This window comes from Equus caballus, chromosome 8, assembly GCF_041296265.1.
Source record: "Equus caballus isolate H_3958 breed thoroughbred chromosome 8, TB-T2T, whole genome shotgun sequence".
In the NCBI taxonomy this organism is placed as follows: domain Eukaryota; kingdom Metazoa; phylum Chordata; class Mammalia; order Perissodactyla; family Equidae; genus Equus; species Equus caballus.
This window is the reverse complement of record NC_091691.1, coordinates 75,177,594-75,196,129: the sequence shown is the minus strand read 5'-3', so window position 1 is coordinate 75,196,129 and position 18,536 is coordinate 75,177,594. Positions and strand designations below refer to the sequence as shown.

General features: G+C 54.4%; 1 protein-coding gene across 12 annotated transcripts in view; it reads left to right on the top strand.

Moving 5' to 3' along the window:
* The window catches only part of ZBTB7C (zinc finger and BTB domain containing 7C), a 348,185-nt gene extending 330,535 nt beyond the window's left edge, over positions 1-17,650 (top strand). For 10 of the 12 annotated variants that reach the window (XM_070275654.1, XM_023647771.2, XM_070275653.1 and 7 more), the window contains 2 exons: positions 2,713-3,936; positions 14,671-17,650. In XM_070275654.1, coding sequence (XP_070131755.1) covers positions 2,729-3,936; positions 14,671-15,322 — 1,860 coding nt within the window. In that variant the 5' untranslated portion in view covers positions 2,713-2,728 and the 3' untranslated portion in view covers positions 15,323-17,650. Of the gene's footprint in view, positions 1-1,823; positions 1,862-2,712; positions 3,937-14,670 lie in introns of all 12 variants that reach the window. The other 2 variants (XM_070275649.1, XM_070275648.1) reach the window with 1 other exon arrangement.
* Positions 17,651-18,536: the final 886 nt, after the last annotated feature.

Sequence of the window (18,536 nt, the reverse complement as noted above, 5' to 3'; positions counted from 1 at the left end):
ATATTGATGTTGATACAGAACATTTCCATCTCCGTGAGGATATCCCTCTTGTTGTCCTTTTATAGCCATGCCCACCCCCTCCTCCCCACAGCCCCTCCTTAGCTACTAGCAACCACCCACCTCTCCTCCATTTCTATAATGCTGTCATCTCAAGAATGTTGTATAAAAGGCCTCACACAGTTTGTAACCTGTTGGCAGTGGCTTTTATCACTGTGCTTCGTCCAGGTTGTCATGTGCGTCAATAGCTCATTCCTGTGTATCGCTGACTAGTACTCCATGGTGTAGTTGGTTTAACCACTCACCCGTGGAAGGACATCTTGGTTCTTTCCAGTTATTGACTAGTATGCATACAGCTGTGATGAGCATTTGTGTGCAGGTCTTTGTGTGGACATAAGTTTTCATTCCTCTGGGATAAATGCTTAATAGTGCAGTTGCTGGGTCATATGCCAAATTGTTTTCCAGGGAGGCTGTGCCAGTTGACATCCCCACCAGCAATGCATTTGAGATCCAGTTTCTCCACATGCTTGCCAGCATTTTGTGTTGTCACTGTCTTTTATTTTAGCCATTCTGATAGGTATCTAGTGATATCTCATTGTGGTTTTAACTTGCATTTCTGTAAAGTCTAATGACATTGAACATTTTTTCAAAGAAGATGGCTCATTTGCCTTCTCTACGTCCTCTTCGGTGACTCTGGCTCTATTTTTGTCACAGCGGTCGTGTCTGTGTAAGCTCTGTTAGAGTAGGGCCTTCTTGCTTTGTTCTGTCTGCATCCCCGGGACCCTGGGCAGTGCCTGGCACAGGAAGAAACCCAATGACTATTTAGGGAATGAATTCATGGCCTGTGGGGTCCCTGGTACTTTTAAAGATGAGAAGGCAGGAAAACAGCAGCAAGGCCTTTGCTCCAGGAAACCTCCTGAGCACCTGCCCAGGTGGGATAGCTCAGGGAAGGCTCGGGCGTCTGGGGGGAGGGAGCACCCAGCACCCTGGATGCTCTTCTGGGTCCCTGGTGCCTTGGGTATTATGGGCCTGGCACTTCTTGCTCCTCCCCTCCCCCTGCATCTGCTTTCCCAGAAAGAAACACCCAAAAGGTAAATGTGTGGGGATTCCCAAAGCTCTTCCCACTGGGGCGTGTGGCTTTCAGGTTTGGGTTTTCTTTTTATTTTCTCCCCACTGTAATTGCACCAGGATAAGGGCCAGGCCTTTGCTAGAATTTATGCACGGACCACAGTCGGTCAAGCTTTGCTCTAAGCAGAAGGCCCTACATGCTCTGGCATAAACATTGAGGCAGCCTTTGGTCCAGGTTGAGCCTGCTGCCTCGGGCTCTGAGTTCTGCTCCCTGAGAGGAGGGGCTGCCCGCTGCCGTTGCACCTCTCCCTCCTGGCTGCTGTCACTGGCCTCACTTTCTGTCTAATATTTATAATGCTAAGAAATCTCAGAATGGCTTCTCCTCCTAGGGGGCATCTTTCCCTGAGGGTAACAGAATACAGACATGATAAATTAACTAACAATGCACTCAAATTAAGATTGAATTGAAATGTTGACTTATAGGTGAAATGGCTCTCCGATATACACATATAGGATGTCAGTATTTTTTTTAAAAAAAGATCAAGAATTGCAAATGAAGGGAAACTTCATCACCTAAGATGAATCCAGAAGTAAGGTCAGAAGGCAAAACATATCCCACAAGGCCCCAATTCCCTTGCTGAAAATGGGCCACAAATTCAGTTTTCAGATTCCTAGTAGCTGTATTAGTTTGCGAGGGCCACCATAACAAAGTCCCACAGACTAGGGGCCTTAAATGACAGACGTTTATTCTCTCACAGTTCCGGAGGCTGGAAGTCCAAGACCAAGATATCGGCAGGTTGGTTTCTTCTGAGGCCTCTCTCCTTGGCTTACAGATGGTCATCTTCTCCCTCTGTCTTCACGCAGACTTCTGTGTTCTTATGTCCTAATATCCTTTTCTATAAGGACACCAGTCATCCTGGATTAGGGCTCATGCATCTGACCTCATTTTAACCTTAATCCCCTCTTTAAAGGACCTGCCTCCAAACAGTCACATCCTGGGGGGCTGGGGGTTAGGACTTCAACATATGAACTTGACGGGGTACACAACTTGGCCCATAACAGTAGTCAATGCAAAACGTTCGTCTGTTACAGGAGTCAGAGGATTTGTGGGATAAACCACAGCATATTCCCAGCAGGAGCGCTGAGCCGTGAGAGAATGTTCCCCCTTTGGTCCTAGACCCCCAGATGTTGTGCTAGTGGGTGGTGGACGCCATTCCGGTAGCACACTGGCAGCTGGGTTTCATGTGGCTGTCCTTCCTGGTGGTCCACAATGGCATGTTAACAAAATGGAATTCAGTGAAATTACGCCCGCAGAAGCTTCCATAGCCTCTGTAACTAGCCTACCCCAACTGCCCAATGAGAAGCCTAACTCCAGGGCCGTAGGAGTCCAGGGAGAGAGCCCAGTGGAGCAGTGAGAAGCCCCAGCTAGTGAGCTGAGCTCTGGGTGGCCGGTGAGATTTGGAAAAGCTGAGAGGAAGGAGGGCTGGCTTTCCAGCAGCAGGGGTGGGGGTGGGGAGCTTAGGCAGGGATGGTGTGGCCAAGTATGCCCAATAGCCTCGCCCCCCTCATCCAGAGTCCCAGAGCTAAGTGTCCCCCTCTGGGACCATGTCCTCTAACCCCAGTCTCCCTCTCTGTGTGTCCCTGCAGGGCTCTGTCTGAGAACATGGCCAATGGCATTGACGAGCTCATTGGCATTCCCTTCCCCAACCACAGCAGCGAGGTCCTGTGTAGCCTGAACGAGCAGCGACATGACGGCCTGCTCTGCGATGTGCTCCTGGTGGTGCAGGAACAGGAGTACCGCACCCACCGCTCCGTCCTGGCCGCCTGCAGCAAGTACTTCAAGAAGCTCTTCACGGCCGGCACCTTAGCCAGCCAGCCGTATGTCTATGAGATCGACTTTGTCCAGCCCGAGGCTCTGGCCGCCATCCTGGAATTCGCCTACACCTCCACGCTCACCATCACGGCCTCCAATGTCAAGCACATCCTCAACGCCGCCAGGATGCTGGAGATCCAGTGCATCGTGAACGTGTGCCTGGAGATCATGGAGCCCGGGGGCGACGGAGGGGAGGAGGACGACAAGGAGGACGATGATGATGACGAAGATGATGATGAGGAGGAGGATGAAGAGGAGGAGGAGGAGGAAGAGGAGGAGGAGGATGATGACACAGAGGATTTTGCTGATCAAGAAAACTTGCCTGACCCCCAGGACATCAACTGCCACCAAAGCCCTTCCAAGACTGACCATCTCACGGAGAAGGCCTATGCAGACACACCCAGGGACTTCCCTGATTCCTTCCAGGCTGGCAGCCCTGGCCATCTGGGTGTGATCCGGGACTTCTCCATCGAATCTCTGCTGAGGGAGAACCTCTACCCCAAAGCCAACATCCCCGACAGGAGGCCCTCCTTATCTCCGTTTGCCCCGGACTTCTTCCCACACCTCTGGCCAGGGGACTTCGGTGCCTTTGCCCAGCTGCCTCAGCAGCCTATGGACAGTGGGCCGTTGGACCTTGTCATCAAGAACCGGAAGATCAAGGAGGAGGAGAAGGAGGAGCTGCCCCCACCTCCACCACCGCCCTTCCCTAATGACTTTTTCAAGGACATGTTCCCAGACCTTCCTGGGGGGCCACTGGGCCCCATCAAGGCAGAGAATGACTACGGTGCCTATCTCAACTTCCTGAGTGCCACCCATCTGGGGGGCCTCTTCCCACCCTGGCCACTGGTAGAGGAGCGCAAGCTGAAGCCCAAGGCCTCTCAGCAGTGCCCCATCTGCCACAAAGTCATCATGGGGGCCGGGAAGCTACCGCGGCACATGAGGACCCACACCGGGGAGAAGCCATACATGTGCAACATCTGTGAGGTCCGCTTCACCAGGTGCGCACCGCAGCCCTTGGGCGGGGGGTCTGAGGGGTGCTGGGACAGGGCCAGAGGCCACGGTGATGACAGCAGAGGGGGCATGGAGGGCCAGGATGGAGGGAGAGACCCATTCCAGGGGAGACCAAACTGGATCCTAAACACATGTCAAGGTCATTGCCAGAGGGCATGCTAGGCATGACCTGGTGTAGTAATTTTCAACTCTTTGAAGAGCTAAAATATTTTCTTAAATACAATATTAGATGGAAGGCCAAATTATAGTACAGATCAGAGCAGAGCTGTTCTGGTTAAGGCAGCAGTGAGGGGCCCCAGCACCTTACTGGCTTGGCCTCCCTCTCCCCTTCCCCACTGTAGACCCACTGAGCCAGTTTGATGCTCCCCAATGGCCTGCAGCCCCTTTATTTTATCTGGTGCACATTCAACATGTCAGGGGCTGTCCTAAGTGTATTACATATACTCTCATCCCAGCCATGCCCTGGGAAGACCAGGAGGTGCCATGGCCTTTGTGCACAGATGAGCAATCCATCTCTCAGTGGCCAGCTGGCCACTCATAAGCACAGCTGGAAAATGGCAGAGCTGGCACTTGAACCCCAGTCCATGTGTGACAGCAAAATGTGTGACCAGGAGACTACAGAGACCCCTACAGGCCCTTTCAATCCTCTTTTGGGTCAGACCTAAAGGAGGGGCCTTCTTTATGTTGTCCCCTTGACTCTCCATGTTAGGAAGAGGATTAACTTTATGCTATTATAGAATTTGAAATATGAAATCAATACATTATGAACCTTTCATCTTATATAGACTCTATCTCATTCAGCAAATGTGGGGTGTGTACCTTTTCTGAGCAGCAGCTTTTGTAGTCAGAACTGACTGGTGGGATCATGTGAGTCAGATCTGTCCACTGCTGGGTTTTGATGGGCCTCATTTGGGGAAAATATGGTCCGTTGGTACCGTTGGTGGTCACCGATGTGAGGCTGACCTCCCAGCCATGTCCACAGTGGGGGAGGTTCTGGTGAGTGGCCTTGCGTGAGGGCTTGGTCATTTCAGCATGTCAGATGTGGACAGAGCCTTGTGGATACCTGCTGTGTGACCATGAGTTACTAGACTCAGTCCTTTGCCCACACTGCCACTGTCCCCATCAAAGAACTCACCCTGAGAGACCCCCATTATTCCAGTGGTACTGCTGTGTCACCCCACGTCCTCTGAGAAATTCATCTCTGGGAACTGCTGGGGGCTTGTTCTCTGGATTTCCCCTGGTGGGTCTGAAGTGTTGGCCTTTGAGGATAGGGTGAAACTTTTTGAAGCAGGTTAAATATCAAATCAGGGACAAGGCTTTTTTGGGGAAAAACAAGATGAGTCCTCTAAAGTAATGGGACCCACTCTCTTTGGTAGCCTGAAAACTATTTGAGGTTGCCAGAGGAGGCCATCAGGACTATGTTCAGGTGACAGTGGCATTGCTAAAACAGCTCTGCAGGCTCCTTGGTGACTGCTTTGAAGGACAAGACTGTTTCCAGGGCGCCTTGGGCCTCCTCACAGCTGCCTCTGTGAGGGAAACCCCAAACAGAATCTCTCCCAGATGCTCTGAGCCGACAGTGAGAATTTCCAGGTGCAAAGGGGCAAGGCCCCACATGCCCAGGGTGTGTCCCCTTCTGCCCGACAATGCTGACCTCAAGGTGCTCTTGTTATCACTGCAGAGCCGCTGGACCCAAAGTCCCCAAGATTCACCCCACCTCAGTGTCCCTCACTAGTGGCCCTGCCGCCCCCACCTCCTCCTGAATGCACCTTAGATCCACAGGCCAGGTTAGAACACCTACCCCAGGCTTGACAAAAGCTGGGCTATCAGAAGGGAGATCGATCAGAGCACAACCTGAATTCAAGTCCAGTTCACTCATCTCCACCCAGGGCCTCTCTCCAGCCTGTGACACCCAGCCCAGGCCCCTGGGGATGACTTCTAAGATGGGGACATTCTTCACAGGCCAGACCCAGGGAAGCCAGCCCCTGAGTCAGCCCAGAGGGCCCCCTTCTGCCATCCAGGGTCCTCCTCCCTAACTTCCATGCCTGGCCCCTTAATGGGGACATAGTTCCCTTCAGGGGAGACCCAGGTCTGAGGCTTCAACGGGATGTGCGTCTCAGGGTATGGCACCCTCAGTTCCCGTCTCCTTTCCCTCCCCACCCCCTCCCTTCCAGGCTTTCCCACACACAGCTTCCTGGGAGGGCCCCACCAGGCTGTCGGCCCTGCCTTTCCTAGGGAAAATTTTAACCTTGGTCAGTCAAGACAGTGAGATGCCTGGCCCTCCTGACACTAGAGCATTCTCTGTGTAGGCCTCCTGGTTCGGGCCTGGATGCTGTGCTGTATAGGAGGTTGCATTCCAGAACGCTCCCTCCCAGCACATTCCTGATGATCACTTAGGGTGGCCTCTGTGCCTGCAGTCTTACACCCCTCCAGGCCAGATCAGCCGTGGGGCGGTTCTGCCGGCCAGCTATCTGCCCTGCCCTCCCTCCGGTTTACTCCTGCTCAGCAGAAAGACAGCCGTCTGGGCCCCCAGGCCTGTCTCCAGCTGAAGCAGCTGCATTCCAGCCTCCATCGAAACCTCCCCCTCACTCGGTTCCCACTGGGCTCTGACCCTCCTGAGAAAGATCAGACAAGCTCTTGGGTGCCCCCGTTCCCAGGAGCAGAGACCCCCCGGAGTGGGGGAGGTTGGAGATTTTCCTGGCGTCCTCACATAGGGACTTTATCTTGCCGTGTGGGCTGCGGCTGTCGAGTTGAACCCTCCCGGGCCCCCTCCCTGTCACATTCTTCAGAATCACTGGGTCTTTGCTTCCCTTCTGCCCCCTCCACAGAGCTGCCCTGCAAGACCGAAAGGAGGTCTTCCAGAGCCCCTATCCTGGCCTGTCCAGGTCAAGGTTTCCCGTCGCTCTCTCTGCAGCCAAGTCTCCTTGCAGCCTTTCCATGGGGACCTTCTTTGTGGCTGACTTCCTGCAGCCACCGTCCGTATCACCGCCCTCCTTCCCCAGCTGGAGGCTCTTCAGCAGCCACTTAAAGCAGCAGCTGCTGCCTCTTTGACTCGGAATTCCCAGACTCCCTTGCAAGGCCAAGCGACTCCCTGGGGCTGATTGGCCGCAGACCTGCTGCCCTCACGTCCTCCTCTTGGATGCTATTTCCCTTTCTGGAGCCCGAGTCTTAATGGCCGCTGAGCTTCTACTCTCTGGCCAGATCTCCTTTCCTCTCCCCTTGATGCTGACCCCCCTCCCGTCCCTCCTAGGGGATATTGGAGGGGCCTACCCTCCCCCTGCAAGGTGGCCCTTTGGCCCAGGTTCCGAGTTATGGCCTCAGATACCAACTCCCACAATGTCCACGCACCATGGGGACATCATTCCTAATGACTTTGGCAGCCACAACATGGTGGAGGGGCCGGGGGGCCTTCCAGCAGAGCCCTTTCCGTCCCTAGACCCTTCCTGCTGCTTTCATTCTGTGGGTCCCCTAGAAGGGACTGAGGCCTCCCCCACCATCCTGTTGTTTATTCCTTGGTGTCAGGAACCTCACTTCCAAGGGGACTCTAGATTTCAGCCAGTCCTACCAGTTGTCTCACCACCGACTGTTCCAGATGTGAGACACCCCTGGAGCCCCAGCCAGGCCCTCAAAGGCTTCCTCCAGACTGTGTTTCTCTGGCCCCATGCTGTCCTCTCCTAAGCTCTAGTGACCTCATAATCACTTGGACTCCGAGTGCCTCTGCCTGTGCCTGAGTCCATGTTTACACTCCCCCAGCCTGGTCCAAGGTCACCAATTTCTGCCTGAGAAAGGCCAGTTGGTGCCTGCGCTGGCCACAGAGAGACAGCTCCTGCTGAAACGAGTCTTTGGCTCTGACATGAGAAAGAGGAACAGCCCCAGGAAATAGAGCAGAGCCGAGGTTGCCCCGACCCGCCTCATCAGGAGTCCTTTACCTTCTACTCCCAGAAAGTCTGGAAGCCAGGGCCAAAGGTCAGGACTGCGGGGTTCTGCCAGAGATGGCCCCTAGTACGGGCCTGGAAGAAGGGGGTGGGAGCGGGGGTAGCATGTGAGCCAGGAAGACAAGAAGGTATTTGTCCTCTCTGCAGGCAAAGGGATGCTGCTGCACTGGGTGGGTATTGTCCCTGCCCACCCACATCGCAGGTGGCCCCCCCTGCCTTGTTGCCCCAACTCCAGCCATCATCATTGCCAACCGGGCCTGGCCCTGGGCCTCTGAAGGCCTTGGAAGTCTCTTAATTCCTCCTATCCCACCACATCAGTCTTCGAGAGCAGGCAGCCTGTCCGGGGAGCTTCTGGAGACTGTGGCTGGGCATCTTCCCTCCTGTAGCCCCTGCATCTGTCTGCAGCCTGGCTCTCAGAGGTGCTCCAGCCATGTCTGGCAGGGCACATAGTGAAGGCAACACTGGAGAAGGGACCAGCCCCGAGACAACAGAGGTCCCACGGAGGCCCTGGGAAAGGATGGACACCCTCTGCACCCTGAGGAGTCCATCTCTGGTGAGCCATGATTTCCCCAGTTCCCACTGGATCGCCTACCAACATCCCACTGAGGTCGCAATTTTCAGTCCCCAACCCCCTGGCTCCAGTGCAAGCCAAATGCTGGCCGCTCCGGACCGCCCAGCAGCTGTCTGCTCTCAGACAAGGCCAGGAGCCTTGGCTGCTTTTTTTTTTCTTCTGTATTTTCTTTTTAGTCCTCCCACTCCTGGCAGCTCTGGGGACCTTATTAAGACAATGTAATGTCATTAGCAGTGGCAGCAGGAAGAGAGTTTGTCTCAGACCATCAGGTTACCAAGAAGTCTGGGTGGATGGTGCTGGGAAAGCATTATCCTGCCCGGGAGCCTTGGTGGAAGCCGAGGACCCCAGGCGAGGCCCCGTGGCCCTCACTTTCACTTGGGGGTGAGCTCATGAGGATTGGCACGTCTTTCCCAGGAGAGGATGAGCTCTCTGAGCTAGAAGAGGGAATGCAAATCAGGGTGGGGCATGTGACCTAGGCTGGCTTCCTGGTGTGGGGTAAAGGAATGAGATGGCAGACAGGAGGACCAGGGCAAGAGAAGAACGCATCAGATTTAGAGTTCTGAGAACTGGTCCTGCACCAGCAGGTCATTGGTCAGTCAACAAACCTGCCATGAGCACCCACTCTGCATTCAGTGTTGTCCACCAGGCAGAAGACAAAAGCCCCCAAGGGTCTTATCAAAGCAGGTGCCAGTGCCATCTGTGCCACGTGCTGACTGAGGGCTGAGAAGGCAGCACCTGGCACACAATGAGGGCCGCTGAACGAGCAAATACAGAGCTTAGCATCCCGGTGGACCATGGAAAGAGCCCTGGAGCAGTAATCAGGAGGCCCAGGTTCAGGCCCTGGTTCTGCCTTGAACTAACTGTGTGACTTTGGCCAAGTCTCCTCCCCTCTCTGGGCCTCAGTTTCCCCATGTGTAACATGAAGGAGTTGGAGCAGGTGCTCCCTAAGGTTGCTCCCAGTTTTATGACTCCATTCACACATTGCCCAAGATAAGGGCAGCTATGGCACATTACTGCACCTCTCTTTGCTTCTGTTCCCTCATGAGAATGACAGAAACACCAACTGCATAGGCTTCCATGAGATACGGCATTACTGCCTGGGGCCCAGTAAGCACCTGATCCACACTGATGCTTAGGACTGAGAGAAAGGTCCATGAGCCAGCCAGCTTCCTTCTCTGCATCAGCTGGGGACCAGTGCTCCTTGCCCATGAATTTGCGGCCTCCTGCATCATCTTGCTGTCTAAGCTCCTAGCAAGACAGGGCTCCAGGAGCCAGGGACAGGGTGGTGGCTCTGCGGGCCTGAGCGGCAGCTAGGGAAACAGCACACGTGACGGCCCCTGCCTAGGAAATAACATGCACAGAAATAAAGGCAGCAGAGGTGGCCTCTGAACGAGCGTTTCCATTGGCCAGGAGTACCTGTGCAAATGACGTGGACAGGGAGACCTGGCCTCCAGAGCTCACGATCTGCCGGGAGGGCAATGCCGACACCTACGGGGCCATCAGGGAGCAGGAAAGGAGGACGCCGACACATCATCTTCTGTTGCTCCTTCCTTGTTCCTTGGGTGAGCTGCCTTGAGCTGCAGTGTTCAGGTCACAGGTATTCAGGGAGGTCAGAGCAAAGGATGAGACCTGGGTGGACAGGGCGGGGTTTGTGGAGAACTGCCCTTGAGTTTGACCTTGAAGGGCCAGGGAGGATTGGGAGGGGAAACATTTCAGACAAAGCAGCTTGCAAGAGTAAATAAACTCAGAGATGGAAGAGATGGGTGCCGGGAGGAGGAGAGCTAGAGCAAGGGCTCACAGCTGGGAAGGAAGGAGGCAAAGAGAGGGGTGTCAGCATCTAGGCTTGGACCTCTGGTAGGACCCTAAGGATGGAGCACTGGTATCATACACAAGATATGCACAGACAGGGAAGGAGCCAGGTACCAAGCATCCATCCCACAATATGGCAGGTGCTGCAGTAGGGGGTCCGGCCATCTAGCTCATGCCGGCAGGTGATCAAAGATGCAAAGTTGACCAGAGTGTGGCCTGCTAGGTGAACAGCATATCCGTGTGTGTGGGCGCAGTACTATCGGGAGGGGCAGGGGTCTGGAAAAGTAGATGGGGTGATCTTTTTTCCCCAGCTTTATTGAGATGTAATTGACATATTGTATAACCTTAAGGTATCCAATGTGATGATTTGATATGCGTATGCATTGTGAAATGACTATCACAGTCAGGTTACTTAACACCTCCATCGTCTCACCTAGATGCCTCTGTGTGTGTGTGTGTGTGTGTGTGTGTGTGTGTGTGTGTGTGTGTGGTGAGAATATTTAAGATCTACTCTCTTAGCAACTTCCAAGTATGCAATTCTGTATCATTCACTGTAGTCACCAGGGCTCCCCAGAACTTATGCATCTTATAACCAGAAGGGATGAGCTTGTAAAGAGGGTTGATAGCCATGCTAAAGGGTAAGTTAGGGCAAGGGCCACTGCACAGGGGAGCCTTGAGCATTTAAAGAGGACCACCAGACCTCCAGTTCTGAAGGGAAGTGACGAAGAGCTCAGCTCCTGAGAGTCTGGCTAGAACATCTTCCAGAGACACTCATGCTGTGTCCATGAGCAGATCAGATTCGTGAAGAGGCAAGGGTAGAAGGGCCAAAATCTGTGATGGCAACCGGTCAACCCAGCTCCAGAAAGAGATTCGGTATAAGCCTGTCACCCAGATCAACACATTCAGAACACCAGAGGTCAAAAGGGTGCAGCCCAGCACCCCCATTTTAGAGGTCAGGAAACTGAGGCCCAGGGCCACTAAGAACCTGGCCCAGTTCTTGGAGTGTGCCTACACTGGGCCCTGCTCTGCCGAAGCCTATGCGCATTATATCCACTCGGAAAGGTCATTTACAGGAATAGGAGGTGTGCGACCTTAGAAAGCCATTCCCTCTCTGGTCCTTGGTTTCCTTATCTTGCAAGTGAGGGAACTGGATTAGATCAATATTTTCAAGGTGCTGGGAAGCATACTGCTAATAATGCAGGTTGCTGGGCCCACTGCCTCAGACTGTGAGTCAGAACATGGTCACGTGCTCCTGGTAAACTAGATGCTCTCTAAATTTTTTTCCAGGACTAGTTTCTCATGAGCTTGGCCCACTCTACTCGCCCTCTCTCCTGCCCCTGTGAAAAGTCTTCATTAGGGGCAGCAGCTCCTGCCAGGGCTGAGCTCCCCCCATGGCGTGCCCCAGTCTTCTGGCCCTGGAGGCAGAAAGCTGGCTGCAAATGCCCTGTTTGGATTGTTCTGGTCTGCACTTTCTGAGGCAGCCCTTACAGGCTGCAGGCTGGGTGTTCCAGTTTTGAAAATCTACCCTTTCTCAACCTCAGAACAGCTTGCAAACAAACCACACCCCAAATAGCCCTCCAGACCCCTTTGCACCTCACCGGGCTGGATACCTTTGGGAAAGCTGCTTGCCTTCTCTGAGCCCCCACTTTTCCTCTGTCCAAGGGAGGAAATTATACCAGGTATGTTGAATCTAGCTCACACTAACCCACATTCTCTTATCAGCCCTGGACAATAGGAATTAATATCTGGCCCTAGGTTCAGCTCTGCACAGAGAGAGTAAGTAACTTACCTAAAGGTCACCCAGCCAGTTAGTGGTGGGTCTGCAGCTAGAGCAGGAGCTCCTACCCACCTAATGGGGGCCCCACCCCTACCCCATACCCTGCCTCTGAATAAGGACCTTCCAGGGTCGTTCATCTGCCAATAGCAGGTGCTCAGTAAAATGAAGTTAAAGTCACGTTCTCACCACTACTTACACTTGGGCCAATTGATGCTGAAATGTGATTTATTTCTGATGCCCTAATGAAAAGCTTGGGAGAAGCAGTGGATATTTATAATAGGCCCTTGATATTTAAAGATCTACCATTTGCATTGTCCATTATTTGAGGGTGATCCTCAGGGCCAATACTACTAATTATACGTAATAGTGAATTTTTTTAAATCTACCTTATAAGGTTGTGGTGAGGAATTTAAATGAGATGGTGTATGTAAAACCCCACTGATGACTCTGAACTGAGCCTTCCACCAGGCCTTGGTGAGGGCAAGTCGCATAGCCAGTGAGTGAGCCTAGCCGACCACCTAGCGTCAGGGTTCCATCAGAGCCTGAGTGAACGTGTGCAGTCCCAAGACATAGTCGTCAGCACTGCATAGCCTCTCTAGAGGGCACTATTCCCCCCACCCCTACAGTAGTGAGGAAGGGGCCTGGACTGGGAGCCAACAGGCCTGAGTTCTAGTCCCAGCTCTGCCCGGTAAGGTGCCCTTGGCCAATTCCCCTCCCTGGGCCTCAGTTTGCCCATCTGCAGAGTGAAGAATTAGCCTGGGCCAGTGTTTCTCAAAGTGGTCCATGGGCTAGCAGCAGCAGCAGGAGCAGCAGCATCTGGCAGCTTGTTAGAAATGCAAATTCTCCGCCCCTCTTCCCCAGACCTACTGCATCAGAAGCTCTGGGAGGGGGCCCAGCCCTGGGTCTCATCAAGCCCTGGTAGTGGTTCTGACGCATACTCAAGTTTGAGGCCCACTGGCCTGGATGCTCTCTTAGACCTCTTCCTACTCAAAAACCCATCGCCTGGATGAAATGTGGGTTACAGATACCATAGGGGCAGCATGCTGGCAGGGGGAGGGGGCGTGGATGTCACAGCAGGGTACTATGCAGCCGAGGGGCAGCTGGCGGGTTGTGGGAGGGGCAGAGGCAGAGGGATTGGAAGAGAGGAGGATGTGGTGTGTGGAAGACAGCAGCCAGCTTGGGCAGCAGCACTCCCTTCCTCCTCCCTCCCCATCCTACTCCCCACCCCCACCCCCGCCTCCCAGGTGCCCTCCAACCTTCCCAAGAGCACAGGTGGGCTGGACGCATCATCCTCCCTGGTCCTCCTCCCCTGGTCTCTGCCAGTGTACACATGAATGTCCTTTTCTCTCTAGCCCTGCCCCTGGAGAACCAGCCCAAAAATGAGAGCCAGTGAGACCTCTAGCGGCCAGGGGACACCGGGAGCCCAGGACCTGCTCCCGCTGGCCTGGGGTTATGTTGAGCGTGGTTTAAATCTGGCCACTTTAGGGAGGATGCCTGGGCGCCACACCTGCCCCAACCTCAAACCCGAGCCCAAAATGACAGGCAGACACTCCACCCAAGCCACACCTGCCGGGAGGAGGTGGGAGACTGGACACAGAGCTTCCCGGCCTGCCAGGCCTGGTTAGGGAAGGCTATAGAAGGATCCTAAGAGGAGTCCTTGCAGCCCAGCTGGTTTACCCAGAGCTCCGTCTTTAGGAAAACAACCCCGTGATGTCAGTTTTCCTTTCAAGACCACCAGGAGGTGTATTGAATCTTGTTCAACACAAACCCAGATTCTCTCCATCAGCCCTGAACAATACAAACTGATGTCTGTGCTAGGTTCAGCCCTGTGCAGAGAAGTTAAGTAACTTGCCTAAGGTCACCCAGCATGTTAGTGGTGGGTCTCACACCCCCGAGGGGAGCCCCACGCCTACACCATACCTTACCTCTGAATAATACCCCTTAAATCCTGAGAAGCTTTGCCCTAGATTAGGCTGCATTCTTGTTGCACCTGGCTCTTTTGTAAATCCTGGAATGGTCTACAAAGAGGACAGCCCAGGGCTTGGGATGAGAAACCGCAGTGCAGGAGACTTGAACAAGGTGTGCCGGCTTCCAAAGCCTCCCAGATTAGCGCTGAGGACAGACAGATCGCAACAGCTCAGGAGCTGGGATGGGACCAGGGGCCCTGGGCAACAGCGCAGGATGGGCCCGGAGGGAAAACTGTTGCTTGAAAAGAGGGGGTATGAGATTAAGGTGCAATCCAGTATCAGAAGTTGCTGCTCCGTGGAAGGACTAAAGACAGACTGCTGACCTCGCGGGCCTGTGTCCCCAGCTAGTCTATTTCCCAGTCTGTGAGCCAGGCCCCCGCCAGAGTAGGAGCTTCATGACTCTGAGCTAATGTGTAAAAGGAGTTCTGGAGTGGAGGATGCCTGTTAGGACACTGCCCCTTCTCCAGCCCTCTAATCCAGGTGAGTGGCCACACCTGTTTGGGGTGGGGCAGCCGTTGAAGGTAACTCTCAGCATGGGTGCCGTTCCTGGGGTTTGACACCATGGTAGGAGGGAGCCTTAGCAGGTTCTGGAGGAGGAAGGAGCAGAGGGTTAGGAGTGGCTCCGGGCCTTCTGCGCAGGCACTGATCCAGGCTCTGCATTGCAGGCAGGACAAGCTGAAGATCCACATGCGGAAGCACACGGGGGAGCGGCCCTACCTGTGCATCCACTGCAACGCCAAGTTCGTGCACAACTACGACCTCAAGAACCACATGCGCATCCACACGGGCGTGCGGCCCTACCAGTGCGAGTTCTGCTACAAGAGCTTCACGCGCTCCGACCACCTGCACCGCCACATCAAGCGCCAGAGCTGCCGCATGGCGCGGCCCCGGCGCGGCCGCAAGCCCGCCGCCTGGAGGGCCGCCAGCCTGCTCTTCGGGCCCGGCGGCGCGGCGCCCGACAAGGCGGCCTTCGTGATGCCACCGGCGCTGGGCGATGTGGGCGGCCACCTGGGCGGGGCGGCCGTGTGCCTCCCGGGCCCCAGCCCCGCCAAGCACTTCCTGGCGGCGCCCAAGGGTGCGCTGAGCCTGCAGGAGCTCGAGCGGCAGTTCGAGGAGACGCAGATGAAGCTGTTCGGGCGCGCGCAGCTGGAGGCCGAGCGCAACGCCGGGGGCCTCCTGGCCTTCGCGCTGGCTGAGAACGTGGCCGCCGCGCGGCCCTACTTCCCGTTGCCCGACCCGTGGGCCGCGGGCCTGGCCGGCCTCCCCGGGCTCGCGGGCCTCAACCATATGGCCTCCATGTCTGAAGCCAACAACTAGGCTGGTCCTTGTCACCCCAGTCCAGCAGCCCCGTACCCTCTCCCACCAGGCCCACCCTGCCTCACCCAGTGGCTCTGAACTTTGTATTTCAAATCGCAATGGGAAAATGAAAAAACAGATAAGCAGCAATGGTCTTTTCCGGGCCTCCTGAGGCAGCTGCCTCCCTTTTGCTGGTGTCTGAGATGGGCTTCTCCTCCCCGAGGGCCTGGCTGCTCCCTGACTGTCTCTGTGGCTCTCACACAGACACTCACACAGGCCCACGCCACAGAGGAGGCCACACGCTGGTGCCCAGGAGCACTTTGGAGCTGTGTGGCGCTAGATGGAGGGAGGTGGCTTGGCCAGAGGCAGGCCAGATGGAGCAGGGAGGAGGGTAGGGTCCTGGCACACACAGCCTGGCTGAGCCTCACCCTATGGCAAAGTCCCTACAGACACTACTCTGAGGAGGCATCCCCGTCTCCAGCAGTCCTGGGATGCTTATGGGAAATGCCCTATTGGCAGGGACGCCTCCTGGAGTCAGGAGCAAGGCTCCTGCAGTCCAGGCCCATTTTTCCCTCACTGTCCAGTGACCTTGGACAGGAGCCCTTTGCACCCAGGTTTCACCCTGCTGTGAAAGGGGGCTGCTAGTTTCTCCTCTTATTTTCCCCTCTCCCAGCCACCCTCGCACGTGTACAGGCCTATCCCTCCACAGAGAATTCTGGAGAGGGCAGAGCTTTCCACTCCTGAAGTCTGTGATGAAACCATCTGTCTTATGGGATTTCCATTTTATCACATCCACCTCTGTATTAGCACAGGTGAGAAACGTGGCCACACTAGACAGGGTGACAGAGAGAGAGAGCTGAGGTGGGGCTTGTCCACAGCCTGCAGGCAGCTTTGGGGAACTCTGAATCCTACCCTCCTCCCGGGCAGGCTGCGGTGCATGTCTGGGGCCCTGAGGATGACCAGTTAGCATTTACCCCGCCTCCACATGCCCCCTTCAGTGCTGTACCGAGTCTCTTGGGACTCCTGGGGTCAACATAGACGGGACCAGGCCTGCCTCTTAACACCTGGCAACCGCCTCCCTCCACCATGATTCTGGACAAAGCACCTGGTGTCTGGGGTTTCTAGTCGCTTCTCAAGTTCCAGTTTCTCAGGGCTTTGGCGTGGCTGGCCATGGCCCTCTGTGCTGTGTTTGAGCACCCTCGACCCCTCCCTCCTCCCTCCAGGGGTGAAGCTGGGGTGTGTGGCCCCCTCCGTGCGGGGAGCCAGAGCCTGGGCTCTGATGTGGGTTTGAAGGGCCCTGGGGGTTGGGGTCCACACCCTCTCCCTGGTTCTTGAGTTTGTCGCGGGTCCTGCGAAGGAAGACAGCTCCGCCGGCCCAGTGCCTTTCTGATCTTCTCTGTCCTCTCCTGCCCTTCCCTCCCTTGTCTGGCTGAGTTTGCTTTTGTTTCTCAGTAGCCCGGAAACGGGGAGAGTTCATCAGCAGGGGTGCCCAGGGCTGGTGTCCCCAGTCCCGGAGCTGTGGGCTCAAGAGACTTGGGCTCTTCCTATCGCCTTGGCTTCCTCCTGAGCAAACCTAAAAAAAACAAAAAGGCCAGAGAAGACCACAGACTCTGTCACTCTCCCAGCTCCCCAGAAGAGAACCCCCCTTGACCCCACGTACCACCAGATGCCATTTTGGCCACAGGGACTTGCTTCCGACCCCTCTTGTCTTCAGGTGTCATCTGCCTGGGTAGCCGTCTCTTGGATTCCTGTCTCCATTTCAGACACTCGCTTCTGGGGCCCGCCAGCCAGCATGCCCATGCTCCCCCCATCGGCCGAGGGATTGGGGCTGACCCAAACTTTAAAAGAAATCGAGGAAAAGTGAACACATTGGAATCCAGTGGTGTTGGGCTTTTGTTTTTATTTTGTAAAGGTAATGACTTCTTATAAACTCAATTTTTCAGACGACTGGTTAGTTCTTTTTGCTTTCTCTTGGCTGCAGTTCAGAGTTGTACGTTGTAAAATATCCAAAGATGTTGAGTACTGTATGATCAGAAGAACTTGAAGCAGATGGGGTGTGGGCGTGGGGGTGGTTGTGTTTTATTTTGTTTCTTGGTTTTTTTTTTTGGTTGGTTTTTTTTTTTTTTTTTGATGTTTCGATTTCCCTGTCTGTCTGTGGGAGAATTTTGGAATTTTTTCTATTTATAACTCTTTTTTTATGTGATTGCTTTATGTAAAATGACACTCAACAAAGTTTGCCTTAGTGATTCAAGGGACAATCTTCCATAACTGGTCGCACGCCGCATCCCGCCGAGAAAAACTCTCAGCTAATTTTCTGGCCTATTTATTAAACAGTATTAATTGACTTGATTAAGTTATATTGAGAGTTGCACTTCTGTGAGAGGCGACAGTAACAAGCCCATCTATAGATGTTCATTGCTTCGGGTTTTGACGATTGGGTGTCACAAACTTACAATAATGTCCAAGACACCTTTAAAAAAAAATGCCGACCTTTGACCCTTACTTAATAATTTCAAGCATGGCGTTTTGAGGACAAGATAGCTCCACTTGCTCAATTCCCTGGTTAAGATCAGCTTCCCCCTTCTAATCCTCATTTCAGTGTCAGTGGGTGGTTGTGGGGTGGGGAGGCCAGAATTCACTCCTCCAGTGGCCTCCTACTTTTCGGCTTTGTGAGGGAGCATTTGATCATCATCTTTGGGCATCTATGAGCCTGAGTGTGAGGGGGGTGTGTGTGTGTGTACATGTGTGTGGGTACAGCCTGTGGCGTGTGAGCAAGGGAAAGTCCACGGGTGTCCGACCGTTTTAACACAGCCAGCCCTACCAGCCAGCCCTACCAGCTCCCTGGCTCGGCGTCCAGAGCGGCCTCCAGCTGGCCTTGTTCCCACCTTGGACGTCTTCCTCTCCTTCCCTGGCCCTGGCCTTGGACTTCCCCTCCTTTTTCACCTGAGCCTCTCTCCCAACCAGGGAACGCTGGACCCTGAAAGAGGTAGAGAAGTACACTCTGTCACTGAGTGGGGTCAACTCTCCTCCACGCAGAGCACAGACTCCAAGTAGAATCGGTCTTTCAACTGTGTTTTCTGGATAACCAAGGGTTCGCTCAAAGCCCCTTTTCTGTTTTTGATCCCCTTTCTTGCCATGGTACGCATTCGCATAAACCTAATGCGGCATCTCTTGGTACAGAGGAAAGAGCAGATCTGAGTTTCAAATCTGGACTCCTCCAAGCTGTGTGTCCTTA